At 41.8% G+C, this 20,945-nt stretch overlaps 1 protein-coding gene across 7 annotated transcripts in view; it reads left to right on the top strand.

The window, feature by feature from the left end:
- Positions 1-20,945, top strand: part of PKNOX1 (PBX/knotted 1 homeobox 1) — a 44,292-nt gene that overhangs the window by 6,462 nt on the left and 16,885 nt on the right. For 3 of the 7 annotated variants that reach the window (XR_014317677.1, XR_014317678.1, XM_082762541.1), the window contains exons 2-5: positions 2,851-2,938; positions 7,488-7,589; positions 10,823-10,950; positions 12,124-12,295. Coding sequence is in view for 5 of the 7 variants with exons in the window: in XM_082762541.1 (XP_082618667.1) it covers positions 7,539-7,589; positions 10,823-10,950; positions 12,124-12,295 (351 nt within the window). In the remaining 2 variants the exon portion in view is untranslated. Of the gene's footprint in view, positions 1-2,624; positions 2,636-2,850; positions 2,939-5,821; positions 6,182-7,487; positions 7,590-10,822; positions 10,951-12,123; positions 12,296-20,945 lie in introns of those variants that run through there. The other 4 variants (XM_082762543.1, XM_082762542.1, XM_082762545.1 and 1 more) reach the window with 4 other exon arrangements.

Raw genomic sequence — 20,945 nt, 5'->3', positions numbered from 1 at the left:
TCAAGGGGAAAAAAATGACACAAAGTAAATCTCATTTTACTGCAGCAGAAAATTGGTTTGGGGGCTTTTTTAGGGCTCGTCTCCCAGGGAAATTGACAGAGGAGCTGTTGTGTAATAACTGGTTAGCTGTATCTGGGTAGTGCAACTCCCCGAGGCTGGTATTATATTCCTGAACAGGAGCGTCGTCTTTCTGAAAGTGCAGTATTTCTAAATAATGACCGCACTGCGAAACTACAAAAGACAGAGGAAATGAAAGCCACCTTGCTCCTGAATGCGGCCCACGTTCTCGTCAAGCGCAGTTTTAATAAACTTGCATGCAGCAACTTCACGTTGGTTTGGTTGTCTTAATTTTACTAACCATCTCTCTGTAGGCAGCTTGATGGAGATAAAGACCCATTGCAGCAGGGCTAGAATGAATTTCTGCCTGCAAGTTGTCATCTATACTCCACATTTTGCTTCATTATTAGTATTTGAGTCTATAAACATATCAATGTATCTCACCCTTAATGTATTTGTCTATATGACTATGCACAGGTCTTTGTTTCTTCCTGCCATGCAAAATGAGCATGGTTGAGCAGAGGCTTCGTTTGTGCTTGAGTGAACAAGGCCGTATTTTACCTCGGAACAAAAACCTTTAGCTGTGATACAGTTTTCAAGTGACAAAGCAAGCAGCCATCTGTTGTGGTGTTGTAGCTAACTGTCTTCTCCACCTTGATAACGGGACTTCAGAGCTCGTCTGCAAGAGGGGTAAGAGGAAGAAGACACGCTGGCAGTGGTAATTCCAAGCTTAGGCCCCACAGTGCCTTGATATTGTCCCCAGCCTTTAACACCACATCTGCTCCCTGTTCTTGCCTCCTCTGAGACAGATGGGAGGACAAAACAAGCAAGCTCGGATCTCAATCACTTTCTCCTCTGATATGTTTTAGGGTAGACTCTGTAGTCTCAATCTCTCTCAAGTGTCTTTTGGAAGAAAGCATCAAGACTGCAATGTTCTCTGGCTCCTCAGCCAAACCTCTTCCTCTGTAGCATCTTCCACCTGGGCCTGTGTTTCTTGAGTACTTCCTTCCTTCTGCCCTCGATTGCTCATACACGTGGTCGGGAGGCTTGCTGATACCAGCTGCAGGCTTTGCCAGGAAGGGCCAGTTTCTTCTTTGTACGTGCTCTATTTCTTGAGTGATGCAGTCTGGCAGCAGTGGTGCACGGGGTTCATTGCTGCGGTAGTTTCTGAGCGGAAGGAAGAGCAGGCTCTTCAGAATGACGACGTGAAGTGCTCCTTTAAGTCTGAGCAGAGACAAGGCGTGGATAATGCCCGTTTATCTGGCAGTGACCTACATTCAGAAGACTCTCTGGATAGTGAGACGTCCTGTATTTGAAAGTAGCCCTGTAAGTTGAGGTAGGTGAAAACGAGTATCAAAATGACAGAACGTGGATAGTGTGTGAAGAAGGGGTGCGGTGTCTTCTCATGGCAGAGTTGAGAAGCTCCAAAAATGAGAGAAGGCCATTCCTGGGGGACACAGGTCTTTGAGAGTTTTAGAGAAAGCGTTGAGAAGTAGCACCTCATCTGCCCTTCGAGGCTTCATGAGTGGGTACGCCAGCGTGGACTGAGACTCCTAGCCCAGTAGTTGATCTCCAACCAGTGACTAAATCACAGGCTGCCTTATAGCTCCCCTGAGTATCTTCCCAGCTCTTCCAGAGCGAGGTTTCATGTACTCGAGATGGCCTCTGTATTGGCTGGCCTTCAGCATTTTGTTTTTCTGTGAACTCGCCTGAAAAACCATTACTTGTACACTACGCACAGGTAAATTCCGGTTCTCAAATGTAAACACCAACTTCATCTCGCCTTCAAAAATGGCGTTATCTTTGTTACAGGTTTTATACAGATGGCAAAACTGGGAACATGAGAACTTTTTGTGAGAAAGGGAGATAGTCCAACTCAAGACCTCAGCTGTGTGTTTTAGCCATCATATTGTTTGGGTTGGCCTTTGTACAACGTTAGTGCCAGGAACCTCCCCTGAGATAGTTTTGCAGGCTTTCTTTAGTGCTTTTCAGCAGTTGTGTTTTGTAAATGCTTTCGCTATCCTTGCTGCTTTGCTTGCACAATTGTTACTAGTCTGTAAAGTAGCTTTAATGTGTCATGCAATGTGAAATAAAATAAATAAAAGTAATTTTAAGTGATATTTTTTGAAAGCTTTTTAAAGTGGTTGATTAATTCTGTAGCAGAACCTGCCTTCTCTGAACATACGGTACCAATGATGGCTCATGATCCTTCGTATGCTGCTACTGCTTACCTCGTAGCAGATTACTTGATTGTAGCCATCATTAGAATACATTCCACAGTCAAATCAAAGCATGATTATGAAGGAGACTTACACTGGGGGAAAGAGAAAAAAAAAAGTCTTTGACCTTTCTTGGCTTCATGCTGAATTTTTATGCAGAACTTCCTTTAAACCACTGATGAGTTGTTCCTATTTGCATTTTGTAGTTTTATTTTGGGATGTGTCTTGTCTAGTCTAAGCAGACAGACAGTGAACCAGAGAGTGAAGAATTCAAGTGAAGATTCAAGAACAAGTCAGCAGTCCAAACAGCTTTCTGTTACGAGCATCAGCAAAGACGAAGATAAAGACGAAGAACGAATGTAATACCATCAGGGGCTACTGTCCCCAGTACTGTGGGACAGTAGGGGTGATACAGGTTATTAAAAATGCAGAAAAACTGCAAAGAAAAATGCCTCTCAGTTTGCTTCTTCCTTCGGTGGAAGAAAAACGTAAACTTTTCTTTCATCATAATCAGTCTCAGAAAGAATGTTTCGTGTTGTTGTCTCCTCCTGAACCTTTCTCTGTTGGTTCCTAGGTTCCTGCCCTGCACCTGGTCCGTCAGTGGGATTCCCTCTGCCGGGATGAGATAATGGCGTCTTCAGCCCGCTGAAGGAAGGAGAGGGGTGAGCAGCTTTCTCCCAGCAGGCTTTTGAGCTCTTTTAGAAAGCGGTGTGCCATGGGAGCAGATACCACTCTGCATTTTGATGCCAAGCAAAGCCAGTTCTAGATGCTTTTTGTGCATCAAACAGGCTTGAGGTTTTGATTCTTTTTAACTTTGTTGAATTGATTATAAGGGGGTGTGTTACACAGCAAACGCCAGGGCTCAAGTTAAGAATGAGGGAACAAATAGCCATACTGATTCTGCCCGTCGCCCGTTTCTCTCTGAAGTACTTCAAAAGGACGTATATAGGGGAAAATTAAAAGGAACAATTACGTGTTAACAAGTCAGTTGGGTAGTTTCTTCACAACCTTCAGACAGTTAGTGGCTGGTTTATACCCTGAAGCATAACTATTTATATCTCTTACAAACATCTGTTGTAGCTTGTATATGTTAAAAATGATATTACTGAACTCCAACAGCGTACTTGCACCTTCTGTTAACGTTACTGGGTGGTCCCTGTGCTCTTAATTATGAAGGGGTAAGTAGAGCAAGTGAGGAGTGATGGACGTGAAGTAATCACTTTGAGTACGTGTTTCAGCTCACCTTTAATCTTTTTGCTTAGACACTCTTTAACTTGCACAGGCTGCACATTTCTAATTATGATCACCCCTCTCGATTTAGCTTCCTTTCTACTCTACGTTTTACCTCCGCGCTTGTTTTTATTTAAAGGCTTGAATTGTTTCCCTTTCAGTTTGTTTTGCGAAACAAAATGCTTTCACGAATTCCTTTTCCCCGCAGATGTCAGTGGTGTTTCTGGTTGCAGTTCATGTGTCAGCTTCCAGTTTACATGAAACGTTTCCTTGCGTTTTGTTTTCAAACTAAATAAAATGAGGTTAATTCTGTTCTGCGTGAAGCAGACTGGCAGACCCTCCCAGCCGCTGGCTATTTTTGTTGTCTGTAACTCTTTGAATGTAACACAACTGCACTGTTTTCCTTCTACTCTCAATTTCTTTCACGAAGAATAATTGGAATTTTTAAAGCTGAGCTGGCCAGGAGTCATGTGTGCTTAGGCCTGCTTCAGATACCTTAGGCCATATAGCGTTCGGCATAGCCGTGCTGGTTAAAGATGGTCCTGCTGTGAGTTGATAATCACCACACATGAACCAGAAATTACCACACTCGTAGGTCAGCCAAGAGCAGGGGTTGTGTGAGTGCACGGCAATGTGCCTAAGACAAAGTCAGCTGGTTTGCATCATAGCCACCTTTAACAGTGGGTCGAACTAGCCTGGCTGACTTTATGTAGAAGGGCTCAGCCGTCGTTCACGTGCTCGCTGAGCTCAGGGGTAGGGCTGTGGAAGCAATTAGCTCTGGCAGGGTGGCAGTGATAAACATCTGGGAGTGATACCAGCTTCATCTAGCATCGCTGCTTGCCGAACGAACATCTGCTGAGGCTGTGTATCTGCTAACTGGAACTGGGTGCCGGATCCTAAATTAGGTTATAAAAGCCAAATGTGTAAATACCTTTTCAGTTCTTTTTCTTGAAGTCTAACACAGTTTGTTTCTAACCACTACTGGATAATGAGGAGATGTTTCTCTTTAGTGAACTAAAGTAATTCCTCAGTTAATTGCCTCAATTTAAGTGTGTCATTAGCTCAATTTGTTCTTCTTGATTTGCAGTAGTTGTCTTCACTAAATCTCATCAGTTGCTATCTTGCCTAATAGCTTAATCTTCCTCTACTGTAATTATAAGTCAGAGGGGAAGCTCTTATGGGAAATGAAGAATATACCCACGTAGAATCCTTTCCAGCCATTCCACTGGGAGAGAGTGAGGCTGTTTGGAGAAATAGTCTGTGCATCTAGCTCAAAGCTGAGCACCTCTTTCTTCCATCCTTCGCGTGGACTGAAGTTGTTTCCAAACGCGGAATGTCTCTTCCTCCAGGAAATCTAGAAGGAGGGGTCAGTCCAGAAATTCTTGCCATTGTCTATTGTCTTCACCTCTTCGGATGCGTTATCTTTGTTGTTTCCCTCTTCGTGGTGTTCTTTGTGTCATTAATATTAGCTCTCCTCTTTGCTCAATCTAAGGCATCCTAGGCGTACACTTCTTCAACTGTTTTACCTCTTCTTGTTTCCTCATTTCTAAGAACTTACCTTTCTCCCACAGTCAGACAATTTCTTCAACGACATTTTGTGAGTGAAACCACTTCTAAAATAATCACCAAATTGTGTTTACTGTTTCCTTGTTGACTGATGAGTGTGCTCTGCTCAAATGCTCTGTTTTGATTTTGAGGGTAGTCTGGTGTGTGCTTCTGATATCTCAGTCAGAAATGAAACGTGTGCCTTTTGGGGAAGAAAAGCAGGATTTTGCACGTGCCTCTTTACTTTGTCAGTACAGTCAATCATTAATGCCCTAGTTGTAAGCTATCAATTCTGAGAAAATAAACACTTAAACGTAATGTAAAAGCTTTCAGGGCTGATGTTTTAGCCCTTATAATGTGTTCCCTTAAAGTTCTCTTGGAAAGATACCTAAGCCTAAATACCTGATTTAACTTTAACATGGAATGATTCATAGCTAGTAAAAAAAAAAAAAAAAAGTCTAAGGAGAAAGTGTGGTTTTGTAACACTTGTGTAAAAACTTAAAAGGTATTCTTCATGCTAGTGTCAGCGTGAGATTTGGGATTACGGGGATGGAGGATCTTGTTCTGTTGATGGTTTTTGTCTTTATTAATAAATATAAGCTAAGTGTTTGTCATGAGGCACAGACCAGTGAAGCCACATGACAGAAGAGATTTTGGATCCCTCCCCAGGGCTGTTTGTATAAAGAAACAGAATATTAACGTTTGGGCTAGAGTTAGTTCACTTCATGTGTGAATACTGTGTGTTTGGTGTATGTTACAACCACACACAAACGCCATGTGAGGCTTTTGGCTTGTCGAGGCACGACTTCAGGCAGGAAGTTTTGGGACTCTGCTGCTCGAACCAAAACACTTCAGAGAGCTTGGCTCCTACAGGGTGCTGGTTGCCACCAAACCGCAACCAGACAACACTTGCCTTAAAGCTATTAGAAAAGCCCTGCATGCAGTCTTTATTCTCTTCTGTCAGCTGCATTCTGAAGAAAAACATACTCCAGCGCAGGAGTTCCCAAAGCCCCGCATACCTTTTAGCTACAAGGCTGCAAGCTGCTTCAGGCGATACGTGCGTGTTGTCTGCAGACAGAAACTTGTTCAGCCATGCCATGACCCTGTGCCAGAACCGAGCTCGAAGAAGGGTATCTTGAAATTTGTCCTGTGTTTCCTAAACGAAACCTTTTACACGTGACTGCTATTATCCGCAGGAGATACAGCTTTCCAGAACTGTGAAAATTACTCTTCAAAATGGTCCTGTATAGTACTAGTACGCAATGGTTAAGGAATGATTTGAAAACAGTTTAGTCATTTGTAGTGATTGAACACATTACAAAGAAAATAGTTCTCAGTACAGATCTTAGGCTGGTCAGAATTCTAATACCTCATTCCTCAGTGCTGATAGAAACAGAAGAGAGCAGGAAACCTGGAACGAATACCTGGATGTAATCATTTTAAAGCATGAGCTCTGACTTTTTTTTTTAATACGACTATTTTCATAGTAGCTAAACATTAGGACTCCTACATGTCAAGAAAAATTGAGCTCCATGGTAATATTTAATGGTAACAGCTTAATGGATTGGGCAATTTGTATTGTAGTGCCTGCTAATCTGACAAGAAAATTGAAAGTAAAATAATAGTTTGATGGACTTTTTTTTAAGCTCATCTAGTTACCAGGCTCCAACTAATTCTTAGAGGGAATGACAGGCATACATTTATTTGTTTCATAAATCTCACTGAAATTAATATTTCCCAAAGTATTAAATGTCTATGAAAATGAGACTCGTGAATTCCTAAGTTGCTTTTCAAAGTATATAACTTCACAGGCCCAATTGTTTAAAAATAGTTAGGTATTGTTCCATCCTTTGCTGAGCCTTGCATGACTTGGATAGTAGATTGCTTATTTCAGAAGTGATTTGAATCTTAGCTTTCCAAAAGCAATTTGGGGCCCTAATTTTAGAACATAAGATTCATACTCATGAGTAAATTGGCATTCCTTAACACTTCCTACACTTGCTTCATCACTGCTGGTCTCAATACTTTTTTCACTTATGGGCCAACGTGGTGTTTGTTAGCCTTTACAGAACAAAGAAATAAATCTTTGCTCCTTTCTATATTTTATGTATTACCTTCAATAAGTTAGCATTTATTTTTGCAGTGCTTAACTAAAGTTCACCTGAACTTTATGAATGTAGCAGGACCTCATCCTCTGATTAAAAATCTAATGTTAAAATCTGAAATGACAGAATGAGTGTTTTAGTGATGAAGCTTGTTGTGATTTCCTGTGTGGCATTTCACTGAGAAAATACACATAACTTTCATTGTCAATAGACTCGCTGATTTTTTTATTTTGGTGTTATAACTCTTAATGTATTTTATATCTTTTGCAACTGGATTCAATGGTCACTTTTGTAACGGACTTTTTTCTTTTTCTTTTTTTCTTTTTTAAAGAATAGTTGTTCATACTTATGATGATTTGACATAATTAACATATTCTTAACCATGATGGCAACACAGACATTAAGTATAGACAACTATCAAGATGGACAACAGGTAAGTGTGTTTTTCTTTCTCCATGAACTAATACAGTTAGCAAGAGAAGGACGTGGTGACTTTAATGCCTGCTTTGGCATTATTTCAGTACCTGCTGTTACTTGTAAAAACAAGATCTTTACAGTGATGAGCTAATATTCTTTAATATTTGAACGCTTTTATTAAAAACTTTCAATTAAAAGTTGATCTTCGCGTGACTTCGCTTAACTTCTGGAAGAACGAATAGGTAAGGGGGTTTTCTTCTGATTCTGCTCTGGATTGTGTGTTGTAATGTTCTTATTTTTAGGAAAGTCAGGTGTGTATCCTTAATATTTTGAGTACACGATTCTTTGGTGTTCCTGTGTGTCTGCAATTACAATAGTCAGATGACATTTAGGCAGCCATAGGCATCTTGGTCTTGAGCAATGAAGTATAAATTTAGTTATCTAGAACTATCTATAGAACAATCTGGTTATCTAGAACTATCTATAAATTTAGTTATCTAGCATAGCTATTATTTGCTAGTTTGAGTTGTAGCAATGACAATGCAGACTGAAAACTGGTAAAATACTTCAGTTACTGTAAGAAGGTTATGAATAAGAATTGGTCTACCAGTCTTTTATTTCTGTTAACAGCAAGAATTAGGAAGCCTAGTAGGATATGTCTGGACATGATGTTTCTTTTTTTGTACAACAGGCTGTGTATTGCAACGATTTGAATTACTAAATTAAAATACTGTTAATTGGAGACAAGTCATGCCAGTGGCCTGTACTCTGAAGACCCATTTTTACGTTACTGTGTGTCAGCCCTAAGCAGTAAATACCAGTACTTCTGTCAGCAGATGGCAACAGTGGTGAACAGTCAGAAGAAAAACGGCAACTTTTTCCATCTCTTATAAAAGAAAAATGTTTATCTGAATGCAGTCTGAGATTATTGCTTTTTTTGTAGTTGTCTGCTGTTTTTATTGCAGTTATAATTTCTTTCTCTTCTCACCTGCCTTACATCTTTTACTTTATTCCCTCAGCAAATACATGCACTCTGTGTCACTTCAGTGAAAGTAGGATGTGGTTTTATATAGAACAGATTGGGAGAGATCATTTTCCTTCCATTTGTTTTGTGCTTTCAACTCTGTGACCAATATAGGCAGGTAATTTTGGTGCCTGCTTCTTTTGTAATGTAGAAATGGCCCACAGAAAATAGCTCACAGTTTGAAGTGAGTTCTTTCTTTCCTCTTCCTGGCAAGGTAGAGCCCTAACTAAACAGTCTCCACCTTCAAAGTCTGCAGATGTGTGGCTCAACATTTATAATCACATGTAGGAGTCACCCCCTCTTTTGCTCCTCCTTCTTGTCATTAGCCAAGAAATATGTTCATTAAATTGCATCATTTTTGCCAGCATTCTGGCTTAAAAATCATCTCTGCCTGCTGAGGAAGCTTTTTACGAGGTAGGATGCTGCACTGGGTTGGACACTGTGTCGTTTGCTCAGGTTCCTATTTTGCATGAACATGCCCCTGACAGGTAATAAAGCACACGCCTTTCAGTTCTCTCAGGCCCTCGCTGGGGCGGTGTAAATGCCTTTTGCTTCCCTTCTGTGGAAATAGATGAAGTCGTGTCAGAGTCAGATTCTCTGATAGTTCCTGGAGGGCAGCTCCCCTCCCTCTCAGAGGGTTCCTGTGACGTGTACGTATATCAAAGGGGGAAAGAGGGCAGAGGATTGCAGTCTTGAGTCCATTTTTAAAGCTGTCAAATCTGACTGCATGGTGATACCTAGAGTAGCATCTATCTCTGCTCCAGACAAAACTTGTTAGGGCTACAGCGGAAAAGATCACAGCGACCTCTTGTTTTGTACAGAAGCTGCCGGTGCTCAAAAGGGAAAAAACCGAGGCATTGGGTTGTGGCGGGACGACTATGACTCCCCTTTAAGACACCACTTACTCTGAAAGACATTTAACTGGGGGTGGTGGGGAAAACCACTTCCAACACCTGGGAAGAGCCTCCAAGGCATTGCCAGCCACCCGGTGCAAAGCAGGATGGGCTGGGTAGGAGCTGCGGCTGTACGTTGTTTGTCCAGTGGTGGCAGATTGTGGTGCTGTGCTCCGAAATACACCTGGTGAGGCAATCGGGGCTTTGCAAACTAACAGTTGAACGTGTGGATGCTAACAGAGGGGGAGGGTGGAGGCAAGGGGCAGGAAAAAGCCATAGGGAAGCAGAAAAGCTGTCCCCTGGAAGACAGGTGTTCAACTGCAGCCACGCCGCTAATGGAACAGCAGCCTGGAATTCAGCAGTTGCTGACCCCACAGGTGGGATCAATAATGGTAATGTGAGGAGGTATTTCACACAGTCACGGGGACTATGGAGTTATTCAGTCTTTTAAATAGTTCCATAGGTCTTTCTACTTTTTTCTACCTTTTTGCAGTTTTTTCTTGCTCCACTCACTTGCTGACCGTCAATCCAGACAGGTTTTTTTCCATGTCATGGAAATTTATTGCTTTAGACTGACAGCTTTTACATGAGGTGACTAAATTTGTGTATGAATATGTGAATTGCATTTAGATAAACTGACAGATAGTATCTTTAAAAATACTTCTGAATGGCAGGTACTTAGCCCCCCCCTCAAAATTTGCCGAAATGTTTTTGTTAAATGGATTTGTAGCAGCAGTTTCTACTGTTTTTCCAGAAGCTTGATGTTCCTAAAATAACTTACTATCTCAATATATAAATTTGGTGAAAGTTATGCTCCTGATAACTGAGAGATGGGTAGGACAATATTTTAGCTTTCTAAGAAAACATGCATTTTAATTGGTAAGAAAAACTTCAGGATCTCTTTTCTCCTGTATCCTGATACAAAGTACAAAAAGAAAAAAGAACTCTCAGCATAGAAGCTTTTCTTTCCTGTTGTTTCCATCCTAAAGGCTTTTTATGTGGACATCCTTGTAAGATTTTTTGGAGCACTGGAGTCTAGCCTGCTTCAAAAATCACCACTTCGAAAACAAATGCTTTAACAATTTACTAATATCTGTATTTCCAGTTTCGAGCTGAGTGCTGAAACTTGAAATGACCTTTACACCACCCATCAAAAAGTCTCAAGGATTAAAAGAGTTTTCTTGTTACTGCTGCGGCTTTTTGTGTAATTGCCAAGTCATACCAACCTTCTGGCAATTTAGTAGCCCTTTGCATTGCTATTTCCTTAGAAAACAGTACACTTATTTTATGTCAAGCATACAGAACTACAAATAATTTATCCTTTTTCTACAGATGCAAGTAGTAACAGAGTTAAAAACTGAACAAGATCCCAACTGCTCTGAAACTGATGCAGAAGGGGTGAGTCCTGCCCCTGTAGAATCTCAAACGCCAATGGATGCAGACAAGCAGGCCATTTACAGGTAGTAATGGACTCATGCTCTGTCTTTTGAAGGTTAAAGAGAGGTTTGGTTTTTCGTTCTTTCGTGGTTTTGTTTTTTTTTGTTTGTTTGTTTGTTTGTTTTAATAGTATAGGCAGCTTAAAATCAGATGATATCTTGGCTATCTGTCTCAGTAGTAGTATCCAGCGAAAGAAGGAGATCACATTAACTTCACTGTTATTATTTATCCAAAAAAAACTTCCCTTTATTGTGGAATTCTTTCTATTTCAGCATAGTTTTAGCGATATTCTAAAGCTGGCTGCTTTTAAAGAGCAAGTGCAATATAGCGAGCTATTCAGACCGTTGAGTTTGTTATGATGTGGTTTTTGTTTTTAATGTGGGATTTTATTGTAATTAGGTCAATCTTTACTCCCTTTTCTTTAGGGATTACAATCTATTGTCCAGAAATTAACTCAAACTGAATTAAATGTTGATGTGTAAACATAATAATTTGAGATTTTTTCCAGTGTTAAGTGCTGTGCTGAGCAATACAATCAGTTCTGATGAATTTAAGTATTCTTTCATTTTTCTTCCATTTTAAATGCTTTATACACACAATTATTACCAGTTTGCAGGTTAAAAAGTAGTAAGACATACCCACTCATCTGCAGATTTGTGCTGACAAAAGCATCTTCTGCTCTGAGCCATTCTAACCTATTTCATAGGAGGCCTCTAAGTACAGCATACATGCTGTTGCCAGTTCTGTGAAGTTGTGATGTGTAAATAAGACCCACGTTGAAGAATAAATGATTTATTTATTCATTTTGGACTTTAAATAAGCTTAAATCGCTATTCATCCTACTTGTAAGTCTTAATCCCCATTTCTACTGTGCTGCATTTGATGTATCTCAATTTGCCACTCAGTTACAGTAAATGAAACAGCATGGCACAGCTCTTTAGATTGTGATGGTTCTGTTTGTTTAAACAGACTTACTTGACTGCTTTACTTGCCTCTAGGTTGTGTGATAAGTCAAAACGGAAAAACAAACTCTCATCGCGTTCTGCTGTAGCCAGTAATGTCATGTGCTTTCTCCTCCAAGATTTGTCTCTGTTTCTTGTATGAGTGGCTGTTACCTTAAGCAAGCTAGATAGCTCTCTTTTTAGTAGTGTACGTAAGCAAAAATACTTATTCATCTATTTTAACTTTCATTCTAGGCACCCACTATTTCCCTTGTTAGCACTATTATTTGAAAAATGTGAACAATCTACCCAAGGCTCAGAAGGTACAACTTCTGCAAGTTTTGATGTAGATATTGAAAATTTTGTAAGGAAACAGGAGAAAGAAGGAAAACCCTTTTTCTGTGAAGATCCAGAAACTGATAATCTGGTAAGTGTAAACTGTTCATTTTAGTTCTGAAAGAATCATCATGTTTGTCTCTTTTTCCTAATTTCATGTCACAACTGGTGCTTATACTTTCCGCTCAGTTGTTTCTTCCTATAAAGGTTATTTTTTTATTATGTTAAAGCTGAGAAAGAGTTCCCATCCCCTTTTTTTTTTCTCCTTTATCTGTAAACTTTTATTAGATCTTTCACAGTTGTTTCCCATATGGGTTTCTAAACTGGCTGATCAACGTACTAGGGATGAACAGAAACATCTGCTTTCTGTAGCCAGGTTGACTCTGCAAATCAGTTTTAAGTTGTTGAGCATAGCACATATGTTTATCAAAAGCATACCATGGGTGTAAGTTTCTTCAACTTTTTCTTAATCAGGATTCATACAGTTAATGTGGGAGAAGAGCTGTTCATAAGATGAGCTTAAAAGCTCTTTGGCATGTAAGAAAAATGTCTGTGTGTTGTTGTCTTCATTCAGATTTCTGAAACTCCTTCCTGGGGTGAAGTCATTTCCCTGGTCCCTTAGTCTCCCTCTTGAATCGTATTCTCTAGAGAACACCTCTCTTGGCTTGCTGGTTTCTAAACTGTCTACTTGCCTCCTTCGCTTTAGAGTTATGCTGCAAATCAATTTTATCATGTTCAAGAGTTGCTAGAATTATAGGGGTCAAGTGTTTGTCTACAGGGCTTTGTTTTGTTTTGGAAAACCTGTTCCTTTAAGGTGACTGTAATAAAACAAGTCTTTGTCTTTGAGTCTACTTCATAGGAGAAAAAGCTACTTAAAATGTTGAAGTTCACAAACAAATCTAAATGGACAGTAATTGTAAACAACAATTAGAAAAAGTAAGGTTTTAAAGCCTTTATTTAGAAATACTTATGTGCACAATTAATATCCTGTGTGGGAGGCTAAGATAACATACCTGGAGAAAACCTCTAAACAGAACCAAGGCTTAAGAGATGCTGTTTAGAAGTGGCAGTCATGCTACCATGAACAGTGTGTAAGGAGGGGTGCATAGGGTTGCAAAATAGGGTTGATTTTTTGGCTGTTTTTGCAGGCAGACTAGATAGTCACTTTGTATAACCTGATTTTGTTCCAAGCATTTTGTGATTTATAGACTGATATTCAGTGCACTTAAGTTCTGGGAAGATAATATTTAAGTATCATCATTGAAAGTAAAGCTGCAAGAATCTGTTTAGAGCGATGTGAGAGAAAAGAAAGCAGAAGGCAGCAGGTTGCAGAATGAGGCAAGCTTTTATGACAAGCTAAAAAGGTATAGAAAGTTACCTTTCTCAGCTGTTTGTTACAGCCTTTTCACTGTAAGTTTTACGGTGCCTGGGATGGAAATAGCTTCATGCATCGTGTTAATGATCTCAATCTATGTAAACGTAAAGTCACCTTAGTTTAAATATTCTTCAAGGATGCATGAATTTAACACAACTCACTTTGCACTAGTCCATCTTCAAGAGTGTTTTTACAAAGCTCTCTTATAGTCTGGGTTGTGGAGCTGTTTGTTTTACAGAGGCTTTTATTTTCAGTTCGGAAACATTCTGGGGCTCACTGAAGTTCAAATATACACTTCAGATGGGAAAGCAGGTAAAGGAGGGTGCATAACATGATACATAACGATACTCTCAGTATTAGTGTAAAGATTTTCAGTTTATAAATGAAGAACTGAAGAACAGGCATTGGCCACTTCAACCAGAATTAAAACTAGAACAGAATTGAAACCCCAAAATCTCAGTTTCATGGCTTAATCATTAGATCTTTGAAGCAGGTCATTTGAGAAATATTTACTGATAAAGACAGTGATTTAGTTATCTAGTTAGAAGGAATTATTGACTATACACATACTAAAACAGTTTCATGGATAAACCCAGTCGCAGAATGACTGTTGCCTCTGTAGGAAATAAAAACAGAATCTGAAAGAAGAAAAAGTAAGGCAAAGGGAAAAAAATGCTCTCTTTTTTTTTAGTTACTGCTCTGTTGTGAGAAGCAGTGGTATGGGGTGCTTTTTTTTTTTTTTTTTTTTTTTTTTTTTTAATAATTTGAAATCTCAGTGGTGTAATACGTCTGAAATACTGGTAGCAAGATGTAATGATTGTCTTATAGGTAAGCAGAAAATAAGTACTTGAGAATGGTTATAATGAGATTGTCCGTGAGGAGTATGGCTCTTCCATTGTGGCGGAGAAATCTTTCGTGGCTATGGGGCACTGGTACCATCATTTCAGATCCCCTTTGAACAGGAAAGCATTCATACAAATTAATGATAATAATGAAGTGCATTATTGATGCATAAATACTTTAAAGGGCCATTACTTCCTCAGGAGGACTAAATCCGAGGTAAAAACTGCAGTTGATAACAGATACTATTTTGCCCATGTACAAAATCCTGTGGGACTGTTGGTTGTTACAGAATGAATTGCACATGAACTTCTCTAAATAATGTACCAGTTTCGGCATCTTGTTAATTGACCAGTTACATGATAAGCTGACTACCAGGAATGTGTATAATTTTAGAATTGCTTCTTTATCTCATTTACTCTGTAGCATGTTCATTGTTTTTCATCGCTGCTATCAGTGGCATCTCTTGAGTGCTGTGCATTGGCTGTGAATTTAAAAACACCAATAGAAATTTCCACATCTTTTTCTCCAAAAAAAACTTTTGGGAGTATATTTGCCTTCACTACTTCGCTCAAAATGAAAATGAGAATTAGTTCTGTTTTGCATTAAGTGGGTCTGCTAATTTGCGAAGCCTCTTTTTTTTTTTTTTTTTTATAACTCAAAGTTCAACACATGTGCTGTTTTCATTTAGCCCTCTAATTCCAGTTTCTTTTGAGAATGATAAAGTCACAGAACAGTTTGCGTTGGAAGGGACCTTAATGATCATCTAATTCCAATGCCCCTGCCGTGTGCAGGGACACCTCCCCCCAGCCCAGGCTGCCCACAGCCCCATCCAGCCTGGCCTTGAGCACCCCCAGGGATGGGGCACCCACAGCTTTTCTGGGCAGCCTGTGCCAGCGCCTCACCGCCCTCACAGTGAAGAATTTCTTTCTTATACCTAATCTAAACCTACCCTCCTTTAAATTAAAGCCATTACTCCTTGTGCTATTACTGTGCTCCCTGACAGAGCCCCTCCCCAGCCTTCCTGCCGGCCCCTTTAGGTACTGGCAGGCTGCTGTAAGGTCTCCCCTGAGCCTTCTCCAGGCTGAACAACCCCAGCTCCCTCACCCTTTCATAGGAGAGGTGCTCCAACCCTCTGAGCATCTTTGTGGCCCTCCTCTGGACTTGCTCTAATACTTCAATTTCCTTCTTGTGCTGGGCCCCAGAGCTGAACGCAGTGCCCCAGGTGGGGTCTGAGGAGAGTAGAGCAGAGGGGCAGAATCCCCTCCCTCACTGCTGGCCACGCTGCTTTTGATGCAGCCCAGGATGCGGTTGGCTTTCTGGGCTGCAAGCACACGTTGCTGGCTCACATCGAGCTTCTTGCCAACCAACACCCCCAGGGCCTTCTCCTCAGGGCTCCCCTCAATCCATTGCTCTGGGATTGCCTTGGCCCAGCTGCAGGGCCTTGCACTTGGCCTTGTTGAACCTCATGAGGTTCGCACAGGCCCACCTCTCAAGCCTGTCCTGGTCCCTCTGGATGGCATCCCTTCCCTCCCGCATGTCAACTGCACCGCTCAGCTTGGTGTCACTGGCAGACTTGGTAAGGATGCACTCAATGCCACTCTCTGTGTTGCCTACAAAGATCTTAAGCAGCGCCAGTCCCAATACCAACCCTTGAGGAATGCCACCCATCATTGTCACTCATGTTGACCACAGCTCTCTGAGTGTGACCATCCAGCCCATGACAGACTGATCCACCGAGTGGTCAGTCTGTCAAAGCCATGTCTCTGCAATTTAGAGACAAGGCTGTCATGGGATGGTGTCAAATGCTTTGCCCAAGTCCAGGTAGGTGGTGGCAGTTGCTCTTCCCCTGTCCACCACTGCTGTAACCCCATCGTAGAAGGCCACCAGATTTGTCAGACAAATCTGAGAAGAATATCTGAAATCTAATAGTTGGAATCTAGTGGGTGTAGCTCAGTGGATGAAGAGAGAGCAATGCTTGTGGTTGTGGTTTATTTTGACCTCAGTGATTCTTTCCCTCTCTTCAGCACTGGTGAGACACATTTGGGCATGGTTCTGGGCTCCTCACTACTAGTCGTAGAGATACTGGGGTGAGTCAAGCGAAGGACCGTGTTGGTAATTAAAGGACTAAAACATCTCTCATACGGGAGAGGCTGAGAGAGCTGGGATTGTGCAGTCTGGAATAGAGAAGAGTCAGAGAGGATGATGGGGAAGTAAAGAAAACAGTCTGGCTTTTTTCAGTGGTGCCCAATGAAAGTGCAAGAGGAAGCGGATTTAAATTGAAATACGGGAAATTCCATTAAGGCGTAAGGAAAAAAAATATTGTAAGGGAGGTTGAATACTAGAGCAGGTTGCCCCGAGGGGACGTCTCCATCCTTGGAGACAGTCAAAACCTAACTGGACATGAACTACAGTGTTCAAATACTCCTTCCTCCTGATTGACCTGTTTATGATTTTAGGGCTGGCAAAGTCCCTTGGTTTATGTAGTATTTACTGTTGCCAAAGGGCTGCATGAATCTGGTTGACTTTGCTTTAAGTGGCTGAGGAAGAATTTGTTTGTGCCTTGGGCTCCATGGCCACTGAGGCCAGTACTGTCGGAAACCAGAACCAAGTTGCAAAATCGATTTACCTTTGGCTTTGAATTCCTGATGTGTGGTGACATTGTTAGCTGTGACTTGCAGTTAGTAGGTACATTCTTCAAACTCTTCAGCTTGAATTATTGGTGGGTGCACGGAGAAGACTGTAGCTGGGTTTAGTGGCAGTCTTTTTCTCCCTTGTGTCACATAAATTAATGTAGATGGAAAATTTTGTAGTAAAAAGGGATTCTAATATGGTACACCTTAGTTACATCTTCTGGTTTTGCTGTCCTTTTTACCTCCAATGTTAAATAAACCATTCACTTGAAAGAATAATCTAGCAGAGACTGATAATAGGAGCAAGCCAGAAAGGTGGAGCAAGGAGGCCAGATGACTACTGGTTTTCCACCTGTGCTCTTATCTGGCTACAGCAGTCAAACAAATAAGGTATAAATGCTTGCTTGGAAGCAATCTTTCAACCTGGAGCCAGAGCTGAACTGAGATGATGTCGTGGTTTAACCCGGCCGGCAGCTAAACACCACGCAGCCGTTCGCTCCCCCTCCCCCTCCCTCTCTGGGACGGGGGAGAGAAATGGAAAGTGAAGCCCGTGAGTTGAGATAAAGACAGTTTAATAAGACAGGAAAATAATAATAACAATAATAATACAATGATGATAATAGTACTACTAATAATAATATGTACAAACAAGTGATGCACAGTGCAATTGCTCACCACCCGCTGACCGATGCCCAGCCTAACCCCGAGCAGTCCGGCCCCCTCCCCCCGGCTAGCCACCCCTATATATTGTTTAGCATGATGTCAGATGGTATGGAATACCCCTTTGGCTAGTTTGGGTCACCTGTCCTGGGTCTGTCCCCTCCCAGCTCTTACTGCATCCCCAGCCTGCCTGTTGGCAGGACAGAGCAAGAAGCTGAGATGTCCTTGGCTTGGTGTAAGCACTGCTCTGCAACAATTAAAACATCGGGGTGTTATCAGCACTCTTCTCATCCTAAGCCAAAACACAGCATTCTACCAGATACTAGGAAGAAAATTAACTCTGTTCTAACTGAAACCAGGACAGATGAATTGACAATTTTATAGTGCTATAAAGACTCATGCTCAAGTCCTGTTAGAACAAGAGTCACAGGCCTGACTCAAGTAAGAAAATTGGACAAGTATTCAGCCAGTTCCGTTTTTTCCTTTTGCTGTTTTTAGGCAATGGCATGCAGAACTAAACTGTTCCACGTAGTTTTTTTTTGTGATAGAAGTTTAAACCAACATCTCCAAAGCAGCAAAATGTGATTCCAGTGCCTGCCAGCCTTAACTGGCCCCATGCTGCCTGTATACCTGATACCAGAAGTTTTGAAGTGACATAAATACTAATTGTGGGGGCTCTTATGATCCTTGCAACAATTTATGTTGCACACACACTTGAAATGCCTTGAATATTCCGAAGGAAAAGCTTGCTTTTCATCCAGAGGACTGCAGAATGTTAATCTAGAAGGTATTAGATCAATTTGACCAGAAAGCAACTTCGTTAAGAGCAGTGTTAGGTTGTTCTACCTTCAGCAGTTCTTAGTAAGCTAAGGTCTAGATTACTTCTCGTTAGTTTGGCATTCTGGTTTCCATTCTCCATTAATTAGTGGTTTCCAGCATTTGTAGTAGCACAAAGGATGTCAGCACTGAGAAATACGGGTAACGTCCACACAAACTTTCATTGTAAGGATTTTCTTGTCCCATTTATTGCTAGGTCTGGCCTCTAAACCATATTTCAATCTTTTTGATTCGCTATGTGAAGGGCTTCTGTTCTTCATATTAATGCTCTAACTTGTGGTTAGCACTGATGTGGTCGGGCAATCGGACTAGATGACCTTTGAAGGTCCCTGCCAACTGAAGGGACTATTCTTTCTAGTTAACCACTTTAAGACGTTTCGTTAGTGATCTTGGAACAGCATGGCAAAGGGTTATGGTTAACACAGAAGTAGTAATAGGCTTTGAAACACTAGGCCTTTTATTTTTGCAATGTCATGCGCAAGGTTTTGTCAGACACGTTGTCAAAACAGAGCTGGCAGTGAAAGGGATGGCAGCACTTCCATTAATATTGATGGCTCCTGGATTGGGTCAGACCTTGTGCAGATGCCTAATGGCCAATTTAAAAGAGCAAGAATTTCTCAGAAGAATTTGGGAAGAGGGAGGGAAATGGCACTTTCTCATGGAATTTTTTTTCATTAAATGAATCTTTAAGGTACTCTGTGAAATGAACTGGATTAAGCTTTTTTGTGTGTGTTTGACTTTGCATGGTTATTTCTATGTTCCTGTTCTTTTTCTGTATGTGCATTTATGTGATAGAACCAGACCCAATTTGAGTTCAAAACCTGCAATGCTTTAAAAAAAAAACAACCTCAAAACTGTGTTAAGGCTTCTCTGAAGCGTGAAGTGCCCATCCTCTCACCCTTCATCCTAGAGGTGTATGAGATGCTTCTCTTCCTTCCAAGGAAGAGTGCATCCCAGGAAAATGCAAAGTTGGGTTTTAAGATCTACTGAAAGAAACACAAGAATCTGTCAGCTCCTGAACAGATTTTATCAGCTTGGATCTAGGAAGTCTTGATGTTCTAGCAATGTCTTTAACATAGGTTCATCTACCAGTCAGAAGAGGTAGTTGTCTTTGGACTGACACTCTCCCAGGAGTTCCAGTCCATCTCTTGTGGATGTGGCCTACCTTGACTTCAGCAAGGCTTTTGACACCGTCTCCCACAGCATGCTCCTCAAGAAACTGGCTGCTCTTGGCTTGGACTGGAGCACGCTTCGTTGGGTTAGAAACTGGCTGGATAGCCGGGCCCAAAGAGTCGTGGTGAATGGAGCCAAGTCCAGTTGGAGGCCAGTCACTAGTGGCGTCCCCCAGGGCTCGGTGCTGGGGCCAGTCCTCTTTAATATCTTCATCGATGATCTGGACGAGGGCATTGAGTGCACCCTCAGTAAGTTTGCAGATGACACCAAGCTATGCGCATGTGTCGATCTGCTTGAGGGTAGGAAAGCTCTGCAGGAGGATCTGGATAGGCTGCACCGATGGGCTGAGGTCAACTGCATGAAGTTCAACAAGGCCAAGTGCCGGGTCCTGCATCTGGGGCGCAATAACCCCAAGCAGAGCTACAGGCTGGGAGAGGAATGGTTGGAAAGCTGCCAGGCAGAGAAGGACCTGGGAGTGATGGTGGATAGTCGGCTGAATATGAGCCAGCAGTGTGCTCAGGTGGCCAAGAAGGCCAACGGCATCCTGGCTTGTATCAGGAACAGTGTGACCAGCAGGGCTAGGGAGGTGATCGTCCCCCTGTACTCAGCTCTGGTGAGGCCGCAGCTCGAGTACTGTGTTCAGTTTTGGGCCCCTCGCTACAAGAAGGACATCGAGGTGCTTGAGCGGGTGCAGAGAAGGGCGACGAAGCTGGTGAGGGGCCTGGAGAACAAGTCCTACGAGGAGCGGCTGAGGGAGCTGGGCTTGTTCAGCCTGGAGAAGAGGAGGCTCAGGGGCGACCTTATCGCTCTCTATAGGTACCTCAAGGGAGGCTGTAGCGAGGTGGGGGTTGGCCTGTTCTCCCACGTGCCTGGTGACAGGACAAGGGGGAATGGGCTTAAGTTGTGCCAGGGGAGGTTTAGGTTGGATGTTAGGAAGAACTTCTTTACTGAAAGGGTTGTGAGGCACTGGAACAGGCTGCCCAGGGAAGTGGTGGAGTCACCATCCCTGGAAGTCTTTAAAAGACGTTTAGATGTAGAGCTTAGGGATATGGTTTAGTGGGGACTGCTAGCGTTAGGTCAGAGGTTGGACTCGATGATCTTGAGGTCTCTTCCAACCTAGAAATTCTGTGATTCTGTGATTCTTTTGAAAACGTAAGGAAAGTGGCTTTTCTTTGGTGGTTTGTGTGTTTGCTCTCCAAGAACTATTGGCCCCAAGTAGAACT

The sequence above is a fragment of the Aythya marila genome (genome assembly GCF_965140915.1).
Source record: "Aythya marila genome assembly, chromosome: 1".
Classification (NCBI taxonomy): domain Eukaryota; kingdom Metazoa; phylum Chordata; class Aves; order Anseriformes; family Anatidae; genus Aythya; species Aythya marila.
Note: the sequence above shows the minus strand (reverse complement) of the source record. Positions and strands in the feature narration are given on the sequence as shown.